General features: G+C 40.6%; 1 protein-coding gene across 1 annotated transcript in view; it reads right to left on the bottom strand.

Moving 5' to 3' along the window:
* Window positions 1-2,559: 2,559 nt before the first annotated feature.
* CEP128 (centrosomal protein 128) overlaps window positions 2,560-17,982 on the bottom strand; it is a 195,931-nt gene continuing 180,508 nt past the window's right edge. Inside the window, exons 21-23 of the mRNA XM_056851842.1 lie at window positions 7,207-7,284; window positions 5,855-5,962; window positions 2,560-2,670 (exon numbers count right to left, since the gene is read on the bottom strand). Coding sequence (XP_056707820.1) covers window positions 2,560-2,670; window positions 5,855-5,962; window positions 7,207-7,284 — 297 coding nt within the window. The remainder of the gene's footprint in view (window positions 2,671-5,854; window positions 5,963-7,206; window positions 7,285-17,982) is intronic.

Below are 17,982 nucleotides of genomic sequence, written 5' to 3'. Positions count from 1 at the left end.
GAGGGGGACAATTCTGCTATAAGTGGATGGATTTTCCTAAGGACCAATTACTTGCGTTCACATCAAAACGCAGCAGTATAGCTTAAGTGTTTTTAGCAACATTCAGGAGGACAGAATTGTACTTTTTTTCAGTACCAGGAGAAAGGTCAAACAATCACAGCTGAGATGTGATATTTAAAATACTTAGTCTTTCTGCCATACAAAGAGACAACGGATGATGGTTGATTGGAATGAAAAAATGGAAACTCACATGTATATTTTTAGGTACCTCTGTCAGCTCACGTGTCACTTACATGTGGGTATAAATACCAATTACATCCTCCACCATTTTGGGAATCTAATTTGATTTATGCTTGTTAAGTAGCAAAGCGAAGCTTAGGTAAAGAAGCATTATTCCTGTGCAATGTCATTAATCATGGTACGAAAAGCTGATAATTATCTTAGGACAAAGTGATCTATAATATCAAAGGCTATTATCAAGCAATGCATCCATTAAGTAATTGATTTATGTAAGAGTTTAGTTTTTTTATTAGAAGTTTATTATAAATAGCCATCCTCAAACTGAAACTAGATTTTAGTATGTTCAACACAATATAGTAATTAGATATTTTGCCCTTACAAAACAAGAAGATGGTTTTAGCTTGCTGCATGGTCTGAAAACCAGAGGGAGAGATGCAGACAAAATTATAATTAAATTCTCTCTAGAATTCTGTCACTGCACAAACATGACTGCTGAGATGGTTTGCAGCAGAATTAACTCAAGGTTCCATGCTTCACTTTATGCAATACGGACTCTATTATGAACCTGGTGGTGGTGGAAAGTGCTGTCAAGTCACAGCCGACTTATGGGGACCCCGTAGGGTTTTCAAGACAAAAGACGTCTAGAGGTGGTTTTGCCCTTGCCTTCCCCTGCACACCAACCCTGGTAATCCTTGGGAGTCTCCCATCCAAATACAAATCAAGGCCAACCCTGCTTAGCTTCCAAAATCTCATGAGATCAGGCTAGCTTGGGCTATTCAGGTCAGGGATTAAGAACCTACCCCAAGCAAAATTATTGTATTTGGTTCTGAGATTTATAAAAAAACCAGAATAAATCATAGTCTTGCAAGATCCTTTAATTGGCCAATCCAGTTTCCTGCCCATAGAATTTGGAATGAGTCAGATTCCTGCAAGAATTTTCCATTGATTGTCCAGAAACTACAACTGGTGCAGAATGCTGTGTCCAAAATACTGCCTGGGTTGATTTGTAGGGAGCATATCACTCCAGTCTTGTTCTATGTACACTTCTGGGCCCAGATCAAGATGCTTTAATGCCAAATATAACACTGGTCCTGCATACTTTAAGGCCGGCCTCCTCCCATTTGAAACTATCTAACCACTATGGTTACCTTTGGAGGCCCTACTTCAGATGCCCATGCCATCTGAGGCTAGAAGGGTGCCAACCTAAGAGAAGGCCTTCTTGGTCTTTCTGTACTAACATGATGGCACTAACATGATGGAATTTGCTCCCCAGGAGATTCAACTATTCCCTTCGACCATTGTCTTCTGCCACTGAGCAAAGACTTGCCTGGTTCGTCTGGCATTCCCTCACTGAGTCTCCTTGACCCTCCTTCCCGTTCACGTGTTTGTTTCAATTGTTTTTAATTGCTTTGTACAGGTTGAGTATCCCTTAACAGGCATCCGATATCCGGACTAATCCGAAAAACTGGACCTTTTGAGCTGGCATGCAGGCATTACTCAGAGGCCCTCAGCAGTGAATTCTGTGTTTAGACTTGGGTCCCATCCACAAGATATCTCATTATGTATATGCAAAAAAATCCAAAATATTCCAAAATACGGAAAGATCCGAAATATGGACCGCTTCTGGTCACAAGCAGTCTGGATAAGGGATACTCAACCTGTATATATCTTTATGTGTTTTTAGCTTGCTTTAATGTTTTTTATTGTTCATGTTGTGGGAACCCTAAATTGGGTAGAAATGTGGCCCCAAAATGTTTTAAATAAATAACATTGATGGGCTCAAGTGGGGTCCTGACCAAAATAACCAGCAATTTTACTGCTGGCTTTAATTCTATTCTGGTATGACAGCTGTTCTGCTGAAATGAAAATAGTCTACGGCAATTGCACCCATTTGCAGATGACAAAACTCATGCAGATTACTGGCAGGAGAGCTTGATGGAAGTTACCCAAGGGGTGAGGCTGACCAGATCCAGACCACCAAGCAAACAGGAATCAGTTGACTCAGCACTTTTCCCATATTAAATATATTCCACTGCCTCCACTTTGGAATACCACTAGCGCCTTCCCTTCCCTTACACTTGACCAGCACCAGCGTTATTTCAGTCCTGACAACCTTCATACCAAACTGTATGCTTTGGGATTTCTATTATTTCCTGGTGGGGATACGGACCAGCTAAAGTAATGCCTTTAATGAATGAGGCTGAAAAGAAGCTAAGGTTTTGAGTATCCTAACAATGGAAATCAAAAAGTTATTCCCATGTCGCTTCACCAGAAATGGAACCCTGGAAGGTCTTGTGGGGGATCCCCTAAAGAAGATGGCTACTTACACCCTGAAGTGGAAAGTAAGGAGCTGGACATAAAGTTGGTGTTGCTTCGCCAGTTAGAAGATGCACTATGTAAAGCAGAAATGTCAGCCTCGGTTTTCTTATCCTGTGAGAGGGAATGAAAATGCATCCTATGAAATAGCAGCTTTTGATATAATGGTCTTTTATCTTTCAGATTAAAAAACAGCCTAAAGCCTGGGTTACATAATGTGGCTGAAGGATTGTAAACTGATACAATCTGTTTCGGTGTTCAGCATGTAAATCTTGTAGTTAGCATTAAATCTGATTTCCTCTCCAGATTCTCCGTCCTTGTCAGCACTTCGAAATCTGGGAGAAGTCACCTTCTGTACTCGCTGCCGCAAGTTCTGCACCTTCTCGTTTACAAAGTGGGGATTAAGTGGGAATCATTTTCTCTTTTTGTTTATACAGAGATCCTTAAACAGGCAAAGTAGCATCTGGCATGAAATCTATACATCCGCAAAAAAATCATCCCGGTGCGTTCATTTTAGACTAGATGAATCCCAAATTCGCACTTATTGTTACCTGGGATATTTATATCCTCCCTTTCCAAGCCAACTGCCAAACGGGGATTTAAAAATTAATTATGTGTTCAACACTCTACCTAACCAGTCTAGACTTATGCTATTGAATTTGTTCTTCCAGTTCCAGGGCATAAAGCCCCCCCCCCATGCAGTGCCCTGAACAAATTATGTTAAAATAACCAGGAAAGGAACAATGCAACAAGAGCAGCACTGCAGGTGCTCTGTGGCTTTTGGTTCCTCACCTCCTAAGATGAAGCCCTTTACACTGCATGCAACATGCTAGAAGGTTTGTTGAAGCGCAGTGGTTAAGAGCAGTGGTTTGGAGCGGTGGACTCTGATCTGGAGAACTGGGTTTGATTCCCCCGCTCCTCCACATGAGGAATGGACACTAATATGGTGAACTGATTTGTTTCCCCACTCCTACATGTGAAGCCAGTTGGGTGGCCATGGGCTAGTCACACTCTTTCAGCCCCACCTATCTCGCAGGGTGTCTGTTGTAGGGAGGGGAAGGGCAGGTGATTGTAAGCCGGTTTGATTCTTCCATAAGTGGTAGAGAAAGTCGGCATATAACAACCAACTTCCTCTTCTTCATCATCATCATCATTGGCCGTGCTGCATGTGCTGACTCCTACGCACATGCCAAAATTAACTTCTGGTGTTGTATCAGAAATGTACATTAATGTCAGACATATTTTAGGATCTCTACTCTGATGGGGACAAAGTGTTTCCCACCACTGTCTTTGACACTGGAACCACCAGTGTCTAAGAGGGAAGACTTGGAGTGTCTAAGATGGAAGAGGAAGAGGAAATTAGCAGTCTGATTGTGAAAGCGGATTGAAGACCCTCAGCTTCAATCCTCCCTGTGATTGTGTGCACACAGAATAGTTTCAGGAAGGTAGCTGCATTGGTCTGCTGTAGAAAAGCTAGATTTGAGCCCAGTAGCACCTTAGAGACCAACAAGATTTTCGGGGTATGAGCTTTTAAGAGTCAAAGCTTCCTTTGTCAGATACAGGTTGAAATGTAGACCCCTTAGTCTTTACATCACAGACAGAAGATGGTAAGGTTGTTGCAAAGAAGTCAGTCTTTGCAACACCCCTCCTACCTTCTGACTCTGATATATGGGCTCCGAGATTTCCATTCCTGCTTGTACCTGATGAAGGGAGCTTTGACTCTTGAAAGCTCATACCCCCCAAAATCTTGTTGGTCTCTAAGTTGTGACTGGACTCAAAGCTTGCTCTTATACGTGCAATGTAGTTTTAGACTGATAGAGATCCATCATGTGTTTTGGCCCTAACTACTGCAGGGCACTGAGCATAAGAAGTAGTCGTTCAGTCATAGAAGCTCTGCATGAAAGCACTTCAACAGCAATGTGATGTGCTCTCAAAATGCTCATGTGGGAATGACCATCAAATGGAACCTGGCCCCTTATTTGAGAGCCATGGTGTGGTGGTTAAGAGTGGTGGACTCTAATCTGGAGAACTGGGTTTGATTCCCCGCTCCTCCACATGAAGCCTGCTGGGTGACCTTGGGCTAGTCACAGTTCTCTCTGAACTCCCTGAGCCCTACCTACTTCACAAGGTCCCTGTTGTGGGGGGGAGGAAGGTGATTGTAAGCTGCTTTGAGACTCCTTATGGTAGAGAAAGTGGGGTATAACAACCAACTCTTCTTCTGAAGGCTTACACAGATGGGACTTTTTAGTTAAAAACATAGCAGATTTCTATATATTTATGTATAGCATATAAAGCACTCTTATGGCTTGCAGTCATTTTATGTATTTTTGCATTTATGTAAATGTTTATACTCCAGGGGGATGCCAAAACGGCTTACAACATTGTTCTCCCGTCCTCTGTTTTATCAGCACAATAACTCTGTGAGACAGGATATGCTGACCAAAGAGTGTCCCACCAAAGGTCACACAGCGAGCTTCCATGGCAGATAAGGGATTTGAATCCAGATCTACAAGATCCTAATCAGGCGCTCTAACCGCTACACCACACTGGTTCTTGTTTGTTGCAATCAGCCATTGAATATTCAACAAATCATTAGACCAGTGTTCACATAATTCAAATGTGTTTATGCTGAAAAATTCAATAGTGCACGCATAATCCTATTCTGTTTTCCTGTAGGTTTTCCTCCCAGTTGCCTTTTGCCTGCAGTTTGTCACATTCTCAAAGTAAAAAAAAACAAAAAACAGCCCACTGTTTTTTTTAGTTACTTACAGATGTATAGTACCTTCACCATGTGTTAATCATGGTAAGTTCGAATTCTGACCATGTTCATTTCAAAGTCTTCAGCATCCCTGATGAACGCAGTAGGTTTAAGACTAACAAAAGGCATATTTCATGCATCGTGTTCCTTATGTAATGCATGAAAACATATTCCCTCCTTTTAGGTAAATTCATGGAGCATACATAGGTCTACCCATGCTCAATAATTATGACAGCTAAGAGGGAAGTTGTTCTAGAGGCAGTATACTTTTGAGTATCAGATGCTGGAAACAAACAACAGGAGATAACTCTCTTCGTTTTGTAAACTTCTTAGGACTATCTGGCTTGTCACGGTTGGAGACAAAATACTTGGACTAAATTAACCTTTATTCTCAGATCCAATGAGGTCATTTTAAATGTTCTTATTTGTTTCTCATTAGTAGAACTGGCAATCTGCTCTAGGTGATCATACAATATCCCCTAATGAATATAGATCATTGAGTGCAAAAGAGGTTTTTAAAGAGAGAGGAAGTAAACATACCCTGAAGTCTTCGAGTCTGCGCTTTGAATCTTCCAGATGCTGCTGCAAGGAGCCTACGATTTCCTTATATTTACTATATCTCTCTGCAACCATCCGATCAGGGGAATTCTGAAAGCAACAGTAAATGCTCAGCGTTGATAGTCGTTATTTTGAAATCTACAGAACACGCCCCCCCCCTGGGACAAATAGGATATTTAAGAGTTTGACATGAGTAGCTGCCATAGGAATTTCCTGGTTGGCTGCAGCTCCCTGTGGCATTTTCCTGCATTGGAGGACTTGTGGCTTTGGCTAGTATTGTGGTCAACTCTGTCTATGTCACTTTTATGTGCTACACAGCACCTAGCTGCTAACTAGTAGTAGCCATTCTGACTGAGTCGTGTGATGAAGTGAGGCCTTACACATTAGTTATATCAATCCTCTTTGCTCCTCATGCCCTTCTTGCTTTGGCAACATTTAAACAAGCCATTAAAACATGGAATACTCTATCTACTGTTTTAAAGGGGCGGGAGAAATCACTTTGTACTTCTGTGGATTGAACGCCAACTGAGCTCCTTCTTGGAATGACATTTAAAATAATCAGTCTAACTTAGTGAACTTATTCAGTGGAGGGGGACTTCAAATTGCTTAAGTATTTGGATGGTTTCAAGCCTTATAAACCCATGTCACAGGTGAGGCCTGGCACTAATTAACAAAAGCTAATTAACGGCATAGCAACATTCCTACCCATTTTGCATACTAAATGCCTGCATGAATTTTGTACCCCAACTCCGGATGGCGAATTTACCGAACATAATGAATACACTTGATATTCAAATAGCTTGCAGTCTTTGAGGGTTATCAGCAAGTAACCTCGTGAATCCATGATCACTCAGTGTGTTCTCCTTTTGGAAGCAGTGCTCAGGGACAGCACATGGCATTGTGTCTCTATAAACCAAACAAAATCTACCTCTTTTCAAATATTAGCACAACTAAGAGCTGCTGCCACACTAATAAAAAACAGCTTATCAAAATATTCCATACAGATCATATACTCCCACAAAGAAAAGATATAATCCTCAGCTATTTACCTTAATTTTATTAAACCTAAAATTACCATATGGTTATCAGGAGGTTCTACATTATGAGTTGGGATTCAAGCCAGGATGAGAGGTCTCCCTTTTATTGGAATAAAAGGATGGAAATAGAAAGAGAACTGATTGTCTAGCAAACCCATTCAGGGCACCATCACATAATTTTAATGTATAATGGAAACAAAATAAGATGGGTTAAGTGACCCCAGCATGTAGACTTCTCAGTGTGCAGAAGAATGCAAAGTACTTTCTAACGAAAGAGATATGGCAAAGTATTCTCACTCCAAAATCTCTAAAATCTTCCAAAAGGCTCAGTTTCTCGGGGACAGACTCTAGGTGATCTAAGGCCATTCGAGTACTCTGCAAGACACAAGAAAAAGTTTTTTAAAATATTTTAGTCTCAATTGTTCTTTACATTTATTAATTTTTTAAAAAGTATGTGCAAAGCGCCTGTGCAAGTATGCATATTCATATACAGTAAAATCACGGGGAATGGAGGCTTATTAATCTACTCCATCTTCCGACAGCACTAGGCAGGCTGAGGGGGGAGGAGGCAACCAAGTATGATGTCAGCTGAAGTAGCTGAAGAGAAGGGAAAATGTTAACTATGAATGGTCATTAAAAGTTAGGATCAAGGGGCAATCAACCTCATCAAATGCAACTTTCACAGTAAAACAAAACTCTAAATGATGGACTCGCTGAATTTTCTCTTTATTTTGATATCCATCTTAAAATGAGCACATTTGATACAGCCAGATTCTCACCTTATGTAAAAGGTGTATTGTTGGGATGTTGCTTGGGGCTCATTTTGATCCCCTGGCTACTCTTTCTTCTCAGCATTATTTTATTTTTCTCCATCACTCTCACTGTGAGCTGGTTTGCCTTGGTTTGGTTGTTCTACTTTTTAGGGTTGGATCTAGACTAAATTGGCATTTTCTGCCAGTTCCCCTTTCCTGATGCAGATCCTTCATATGATTGATTCCTCAGAGTCCCGTCCCCCTGGATCAGCATGTTGTGGAGATCAGCGGTATACAGAGGGAGGGGGGATACAAGAAAGTTCCATGCTACTGCTGAAAAATTTAGTCTGGATGCAACCCATTATAATCAAAAGGTTGTAGTCAATGGTTAACTGCCACCAATTCCTTCTCCCATTGCAAAGCTTCATATGATATTCGATCTTGTAGTGGGGTAGTATTCCTGGGGCAGCATTTTGGGAGGCACAGAATACCTAAGTAGGAGGGGACAGGAGGGAAAGTTGTGTTTCAGAAATGGGGTTCTGCTCATAGTTGGTTGGGTACAACTCAAACTTTATTTAATCTTGGCTACTCCCACCCACCTTTTCATTTGTTGTTATCACAAGGTAACAGGTACCCAATGGTTTCTCTCCCTTATCCATGTTTCTGCTTTCTTTTCCCAGTGTCTATTTTTAAACTTCCACATACTCTTAGGGATTTAACCTACACTACCTACATAATGAGCCCTTTGAAATCACTTCCCAATTATCTGTCACAAACCACTGTAATTCCTTTGGTTAGAACACAGTGGTAAACTAAATGGAGAATTTTGTTAGTTCAGCAGCAAAAGTTCCCCTTCTCTTAATGAATGAATATAGATCCTAAATAGTGCAATCTTTAGAACCAATCTATGTGCAGCTGAAACAGAAGGAACTGTACAGAATTAAACAAGAAGGTATTTCAGTAAAGATTCATATCTGATTTGCTGAAATTGATTCAAGCATTTGCAAAACATATTCTGCATGGGGGAAAATGTGTGTTCCTTGCTGCTCTCAAATCTAGGGCATTGGATTCACCGGAAGAGGAGGAGGAAGAAGAGGAAGAGGACGAAGAGGAAGAAGAAGAAGAAGAGGAGGAGGAGTTGGTTTTTATATGCCGAATATCTCTACCACTTAAGGGAGACTAAAACTGGCTTACAATCACCTTTCCTTCCCCTCCCCACAACCCTGTGAGGTGGGTGGGGCTGAGAGAATGTGACTAGCCCAAGGTCACACAGCTGGCTTCATATGTAGGAGAGGGGAAACAAATCCAGTTCACCAGATTAGCCTCCGCAGCTCATGCAGAGGAGTGGGGAATCAAACCCGGTTCTCCAGATCAGACTCCACCGCTCCTACCACCGCTCCAAACCACTACACCACACTGGCTCACTTAAGATGTTAAGGATGATGCAAATAAAATGTGATAGCAAGGACAAAGGAAAAAAGCATTAACCATAACACAATCAATCAAATAAACATCAGTGAACTCAACAGATACATTCCTTCAGATAATCTGATACTTGCTACTTTCAGAATATTTCCCCTTGTTATCAGAGTACTGTTTTTGCAGGATTACCAAAACCCAAATACATACAAAAAAGAAAAGAACAGAACCACTAAAAAATCTGTATTTCACCTTTTAACCCAAGGGCATCTCTATTGGTATGGTTCACCATCTGCTGATGGAACATGCAGCCCCTTAGGGAAAAAAACTCAATGGCTTAGATTTTTTAATGTTTCTATATTTACTTCATTTATAGCCTGTCTTTCTCACTGAGGTTCAAGGCGGATTACAAAATCCCTCCCCCCCTCCAAAGTCAGGTCAGACCTCAAGGACCTCTAATAAACAATAAAAACCACAAAAACACAACCAACCCAAACTTTCCCAGGTATGCCACTGCCATAAGAACAGCCCTGCTGGATCAGACTAGTGGACCATCTAGACCAGAATCCTGTTTCATCAAGTGGCCAATCAGGTGGTCTGGTGGACCAACAACAGGGCATAGAGTCCAAGGCCTTCCCCTAATGCTGCCTCCTGGCACTGGGATTCAGAGGGTTGCTGCCTCTACAGCAAGTGGGGCGCAAAGGTAAAAGACAATATACTAAAAGGAAGGTGATACATATAATAAACATTGCAACGATAGAAATGTGGGAGGCCTTCCTGACCTCCTCAGGTAGGCCCTTCCATAAGGTGGGAGCTACCACAGAGAATATGCATGAACATAAGAGCATAAGAAAAGCCATGCTGGATCAGACCAAGCTCCATCAAGTCCAGCAGCCTATTCACACAGTGGCCAACCAGGTGCCTCTAGGAAGCCCCCAAACAAGACGACTGCAGCAGCATTATCCTGCCTGTGTTAAGAGCATTATAAAGTGCATTACAAGAACATCACAATGTAAAGAGTATTACTGTGGTTCAGCCTCAAGGTAACCACAGCCTGGCCCCATGTGGCCAGGTTTGCTGAGCCAAGGTAAGGGGTCATCTTCCAGGCTAAATGAAGCAGGAAGAATATAGTTAATGTAGCTGGTCTATTTATTTATTTATTGGTGAGCCAGAGTGGTGTAGTGGTCAAGAGCTGTGGACTCTGATCTGGAGAACCGGGTTTGATTCTCCACTACTCCACATGAGCGGCAGAGGCTAATCTGGGGAACTGGGTTGGTTTCCCTGCTCCTCCACATGAAGCCAGCTGGGTGACCTTGGGCTAGTTGCACTCTCTCAACCTCACCTACCTCTCAGGGTGTCTGTTGTGGGGAGGAGGGGGAAGTGAAGGTGATTGTAAGCCAGTTTGATTCTCCCTTAAGTGGCAGAGAAAGTCGGCATATAAAACCCAACTCTTCTTATTATTATTTATTTACTTATTTTATTAAAACATTTATATTTTACCTTTCTTCATGGTTCAAAGCAGCTTAAAATGATCTCTAACACCTATGGAGCTGCTCCTCCGCTGTAGCTGTCGCTTCCTCTGCCATTAGCACTCTCACCATGAAAAACACGGTTCTTGGGCAAGCGGACTTGCTAGTGGCAGAGGAAGCAAGCGCCCAGCGAAGAAAAGCCTTTGCGATGGCTAGAGAGAAGCATGAGGGGAGAAATGGCATAGGATGCAAGCCAAGATTATTAATTTTTGGGCAAAGAAATGTGTGCACATGTGTTTGAACCTTACTAATACAGAAATAGGGCATACAATTAGAATTAATCAGCACACGTAATTTGACTCTTATTTCCACAGTGAAAATATCAGAAGCTTTTGCCCATGCGTTAGAGGGGGGGAAAACCTCACCGCAAGTTGTAATAACATAAAATTGGCCAAATAAGACTTTGTTCCCCCATAAGGTCCTTCTACAACTTTTCTTGTACACACTACAAATTGCTTGGAGGTGCCCATCAGAGCTTCTCCCTCATTAAATCGCCCACTACTGCGCCTCTCCCACAAAGAAGCTGCACTCATTTACAGTGGCCTTATGTTCATCAAAGCCTTGATTTTCCACTCCATTAATTTATGATGAGCTGGATAGTTTTCCGCTTCTTCCCAGAGTCATTTGTGACCCTGGTCTTCGTAAGGGCTCAAAAGGTTGTGGGATCACTGAACAGGACTCCTGCTTCTTAGTGAGCATCTCTCGGCAGCCTTCAGTGAAGGAAAAGCTAACTGCGTGAACAAGAATACTCAATTCAAATACTCAGCAGTCGTTGTAAGAGGACAATGAGTTTCAGGAACACTCTGCCGCATGAAAAGAAACTGTGGGGCTATTGGCTTTGAACACCATAAGCCCCCCCCCCCCCCGTTAAACTAAATTGTATTTTTTCTCCACCAGACACATTTGAACTTAAACCTATCAAAGTTGAACAAAGTAATAACATCTAAAGAAAGGTCAGGTGTCTACTGAAATTTTTACTGTCTAAAGAGGGGCTTCTGGAGCCATTTAACACTTTTCAAACACAACGAGGGGGCAGCTACTATTTTGAGTTACAAGTAAATGGAAAAATTCAGAATTGATACTTGTATGCAGCCTGCCTGTACAGCTCCCATAAACTTTCCAGGCATGATATAATTTGGTACTTTCTGTTGCATAACAAGGGACTAGAGATATTTTTAAGAAATGAATTCTGTTTCTATGCAAGAGTCACAGTAGAGATTTTATGTGCAGGCTGGCAAAAGCTATGCCCAAAGTACAGAAGTCTGAAACCATCTCTTAAGATCTTAACAAAGACCTGGGATTTCTCACCCATTACACTTGACAACTGGCTTAGCAAAACTAGGGAGTGTACTATTACTGCTTTTATTAAAGGCCTCTGTACTTTTCAGGATTACATTTTCATTTCACACATCTCACCTTGTACTTCCTGCATTTCATAGTCCTTTGACTCTGCGGGTTACAACTTGACTTTTCACAATCTTACATATATACGTCTGCCTAGTGAGGATGCGCCCACATGCCTCTCTGGAAGAGAGCTCTAGTCCACCAAAGCGTATGTTAGCATAAAAATGAATCTGCCTCTAAGGTGCAACATGACTTCTGTTTACTCATACCAGCAGCTCACTCGATACCAGGATTGTCTCCCTGTTGTGGAAAAGATCCATGAGCACACCTGACATCTGTAAACCACAATGTCTAAACACAGTATCAGGGGTTCAATTTCTCCCTTAATGTGAGGGTCAAAAACCCAGGGGAGGGAAGGGAGATGACAGAATTTTGTTTGCATAAAGAGGAAAAAAATTGGAGGGGAAAGGGGGACCCTCAGTCCCCCTACCTACTTACTTTGTGGAGGGTCCGTTAGTCTCGGGAGTCAGCTCTGCTGGGAGCTTAGGGCGCCATCTTTATTATTTGTATTATTTTATGGAGTATTAATCTATTTTAACTGTTTCTGTTTTTAAGTGTTTACTTGACATGCTGTTACCTGCCCCGAGTCCAGCTGTGGAGGAGGGGGCGGGATATACATCTAAGGAAGGAAGGAAGGAAGGAAGGAAGGAAGGAAGGAAGGAAGGAAGGAAGGAAGGAAGGAAGGAAGGAAGGAAGGAAGGAAGGAAGGAAGGAAGGAAGGAAGGAAGAAGAAAGAAAGAAAGAAAGAAAGAAAGAAAGAAAGAAAGAAAGAAAGAAAGAAAGAAAGAAAGCATCCGTGAGAGGAAAGAAAAAAGCATTATTAGCTGATCCATGGAAGTGGTGCAGTGATAGCTTAGTAACTGGCACAGCTACCTCCTTAATATGGATCAAGTGCCATATTTGTAACATTAATGACTCTACTCTTCTCTGTTAAAAAAAGAGAGCTTTAGCCATGCAGAACAAAATGCTAAAAAGAATGGTGGGAACACCTGATGCAGAGGGCAATTAAGTACTGCTAATTATTTCCCAGAAACTGCAAACGATGCGCCATAATGCATATGACTAATCCTGAAGAGAGCAATCATGTCAGTTTGCTCATTATTTAAAAGGGAACAAAGGGCACCGACACACCACTCTGATGAGGCTGATAAGTGTTGGGGGGACAACGACTCCAGTTTCACCAATAGAAGGCCCATTCATAGCAATTTACTTAAAAGCACCCTGTTCCATCATGGAGCGAACGCTATTAATCTTTTTGTGTTTTCTTAGCATAAAAGATCATGTACTCTCTAAGAGGTGTTCTAATGTTCTCAGAGAGAATGATAAAACAAATTACTCATTTTCCATGACTTCATATAAACACTTTGATGTTTAAAGAGCATGCGGACAGTTAATCCCCTTTATATTGATGCATTTGCAGTGATAGGCAGTTTTGGGCTGGTCCCGGGGGACAGGTCTAAATCAAAGTCAGATGCTGCGTTTTATTTTTAGTCCTGAAACCACAGTGATAAACACGAAAAATAAAACAAGTTGGGCTCGTCTATGTTATTCCTATGGTTTGGTTTTATATTTAATACATTGGAAATGCACACACAGTGGAAACAAACAACTCCAGTGTCTTGAACAAGGGATAAATCCATGCGAGCGCCCCTCCCCCAAGCTAGGTACAACAAGTGACTGTCTGTAGACTGTATTTTTAAAAATTAAAGATGACTTAGGAACCAGAAATCCCCAGTGTATGATCCATAAGAAGATGAAATGCACCCATAATTTAAAGTGACAGTAATGCATCTGAGCAGGCAGTTACTTACAACTAGGCTAAGGGATATAATGTTAAAGGTGACCTAACAAGGATATTTTGCAAATGGACTGTTAAGTTATGCATCAAACATAAGACTGTGTAAAGTGTCCAGTGCCCCTCTGACTTCTCAGAAAGTTCCTTCCAGAAACTGCTGAATATCCTGTGCCAAAGCATAAGAGCAGATTGAGGTGTTCTTTACAACATTATTACCATGGCCAAATGCCAGAAGTCTGTTGGAAACTGATGAGTATCAACTTCAAAGTAAAATAAAAATCTTCCTTAACTTCCCAAATGCTACCAAACTACCAACCCACTTCCTTACGACATAAAAGAGAATAAGAAGAGACTTGCTGGATCAGACCACGGAAGGGTCCATGTAGTCCAGAATCCAATAGAGACCCAAAGCAGATTACATTGTTCCCCTCTTCTCCATGTTATCCTTACAACAACCCTGTGAGGGAGGTTAGATTAAGAGTGCATGACTGGCCAAGTGTCACCCAGCAAGCTTCCGTAGCAGAGTGGGGATTTCATCCCGGGACTCCCAGATCCTAGTCCAACATTCTAACCATTACACCATACTGGCTTTAAGATAAGCAAGAGGAAGAATGCAGAGAGGGGATCAACAAATCAGCAAAGTATAATACAATGCAGGTATTAAGTATCTGCAAGATTTTTGAAAACTGAAGAAGCATTTCAATCTACCAGGACATTCTTCTGCTGACCTGAAAGTCACCATTCTTTAACAAAATGTCAAAGAGAGAGTCCAATGAGAAGCTGCTGGATGAGAAGACAGTGATAGGTTTTGTGGCATCAACCAGGGGTTAAATCAGAGCTGAAACCTTCTTTAGCTACTACAGGTGTTAAATTGTTTAATATAATTCTGTAGCTTATCCTCAGTTTCAGCTGTTGCGAATGGTGACTGTACTTATCTTGGATACTTCTATGTTTTGCGAAAAGTGCCACAACAATAACTTAACTCCACTTCTCAACTCATTTATTTCCTTCTGTTGATTGAGAATCTGTTTCCTGCATATGATGAAGTGAGCTCTAGCCTGTGCTCTAATAAATCTGTTGGTCTTTAAAGTGCTGCAGTATCTCTTTTTGTTCTGCTTGTAGAATACAATACAAAGTGAGAGGGGGTGAGGACTGCAGACAGTAGGTGGGATCCTGATGAAAGTGGCAGTTTCCACTGATTCCCCCTTCCCGCTGTTCCTTGGGGTTCCCTGTCCACCTAGCAGCAGCGTTTTGTGGAGTTCACTGAGCTACAGTGGGGAGCGGGGAGGCACAGAAATTCCATTTACTGATGGAAAATTTAGTCTGGATCCAACTCAGTGGCATTCTTATGGTTTTATGTGATTTTACTAGGGTTTTAATCAAATATTGTAAGCCACCTTGAGTCTACGTGGGAAAGACAAGGAACACTTCAAATAAAGTATGTCCGCTGCTTTAATGATTAACTCATTTTTCCTGTATGCCATTTGCGAGCCCTTAAACATCACTGGAATAAAAAAGGTGTACTAGATGAATTCTAAATATGCTCAATAAATGTACAATGTATTTATGAAATTTCTCAGTATTTGATTAAACAAAGCTAATATCATGCCTGAAGATAAGATCTTGATAGATGCTCATTCAGATATCATATGGTCCCATGGCCATTAATTTACGGTATGACACAATCTTATTACAGATTACTTTTTAAAATCTACATGAAGCCACTAGGAGAGATAATTTGGACATCAGAAGTGTGTGCATACTATGTGCCAGCAAGTCTTATGGGGAACCTATGGATTAAGGGCCTTTAAAGTGTCCTATCATTGACAGCATTGTTCAGGTCTTGCAGACTGAAAGCTGTGGCTTACTTTATTGAGTCTCATGTTAGGTCTTCCTCTTTTCCTACTGACTTCAACTTTTCCTAGCATTATTACATTTTCCACTGAGTCTTGTCTTTTTATGATATGACCACAGCACAATAACTTCAGTTTAGACATTTTAGCTTTTAGGGTGTATTCAGGCTTGATTTGATCTATTATTTATCTTTTTGGCTGTCCATGTTATCTGTAAAACTCTCCTTCAACACCACAACATTTCAAATGAATCAATTTTCTTCACTGTCCAACTTTCACATCCATACACAATAATGGAGAATACCATAGTATGAGTTATCTTATTCTTGGTTTCCAGAGACATTTCCTTACACTTACAGCACATTCCTGACTTCTGAGGACGAAAGTCCTCAAGAGGCCAGGAAGGAGGCTGCACTGGCGTTGAGTAATTACCCTGTAGTTATTACTTTTGTCTTCTTGATTTTCAGTTTTACTCCTGCTTTGGCATCTTCTGCTTTAACCTTCACCAGGAGTCGGTTCAAATGTTCACTATTTTCTGCCAGTAATGCAGTATCATCTGCATATCTCAAATTGTTAATATTCCTTTCACCAATTTTCACTCCACCTTCATCTATATGTAATCCAGTTTTCTTTATGATATGTTCTACATATAGATTGAAGAGACAGGAAGATAAAATACATCCTTATCTGACACCTTTGCCAATTGGAAACCATTCTGTTTCTCCATATGCTGTCCTAACAGTAGCCTCTTGTCCAGAGTACAGGTTGCACATAAAAACAATCAGATATTATGGCACACTCATTGCTTTCATATTTTTATGTTAGCACTGTTGGGAAAGTTGAATCACCCTGGATATTTAGAACTTCTTAAATGCTATTTACGTTATTTGTTGTTATCTTATATTGTAAACCACATCAGGGACCTGTTTTGTTCACTGAAAAAAGTACTTTAATCCTGTTACTGTTTTAGCAATAACTTACAATTTGTACTGAGGGGGATATTTCAACTTCAAGAAAAATTCAAAGTATTTCGGAGTAAAAAAATGTTCCTCCAATTTTTGGGAGGCTGTGGCAGTACTAATTGTGTTTCACAGTACCCAAACACCCAGAGCCTGAAAGTGCACTTTCACATAACGTACATTTTTCAATAGACTCTCCCCTGCCTTTTCAGATACTGAATAAGCCATGCCCATCCTGTTCCTTTATAAAGCTAGAATCTTCATTTTAAATGAGAAACAACAAAATTGTGTTTTGAATTTAAAATACCGGTATTAGAAAATTGATACATTTTATTGTATTTTAAAGGAAAACATCTACAAATAATGATTTCTAACATTCTATCTGGAGCATTTTTGTAACTCCTTACCTCTCTAATGAGGTAAGAGTTCTCCAGATTATTTGGTCATCAGGAATGGCCGTATCTCCAGCACACTTAAAAATGCTTTCCTAAATTAGTATTTTCGGTTTAAAATGCCTTATGGGTTATTTCTGTAGCCAAAATTTCTGGAGTTGTTTTGTTTACAGAAATTGTAAGTGGTAAGTGGCTGAACATTGCTATTTCAGTAAAAAAAAAAAAAAAAGCCCTAAAAGTTGTACAGCCCGTTCTTTATACATTCTGCAAAAACAACAACCCTGTTTTTGTGCAACTGTAGAAGAAATTTACTCCTGGTGTTAATACATAAACAATAAATAAGAAAGAAAATTTCAGACAAAAAAATGCAATGAACAGTTGCATGAGTTCCATTTAAGTTAAATGTCTTTCTGAACCAGACTGCATTCAAAGGCAAGGTTTCTAATGGCAATGTAATGCATTGCAAACTTGACATTTGCCCATCTAAGAGGGAGGGACGGAGGATTCTCTGACCCACACCAGCAACTTATGGGAGTAAAAGGAAACAGGAAAAAGATAAAAAAAATTCTGTCACATTGCTCTGTTTTCCAGAACATTGGACTCCTCCTTCATTTATATATTAGTTAGTTTTTTTATTTTACGGTCATTTGACCAAAAAATAGAATACATCTAATCAGAAGCAACATAAATTTGTATCATTTATATATTGTACATCCCTTTTTCTTGGAGGTGCTAAGGAAACATTACATTATGATATTGCACAGCAGCTCAAATACTTTGGATAGTTCAAGAGTTCTCTTAAGAAAGGAATTTATTATATTCTCCAGAGCAGGATCTCATTTTCATACCCTTAAAGCTTTCCCATAAGTAGACAAAGAAAGAAATAGTTGCATGGGAAATATATTTCTCTGGAGATCTGTACTTATTGGAATAAATATATGAACAGATGTCCAACTGCAGCATCTCCAAT

The sequence above is a fragment of the Euleptes europaea genome, chromosome 6 (assembly GCF_029931775.1).
Source record: "Euleptes europaea isolate rEulEur1 chromosome 6, rEulEur1.hap1, whole genome shotgun sequence".
Lineage (NCBI taxonomy): Eukaryota > Metazoa > Chordata > Lepidosauria > Squamata > Sphaerodactylidae > Euleptes > Euleptes europaea.
This window is presented reverse-complemented; position numbering and strand designations above follow the sequence as displayed.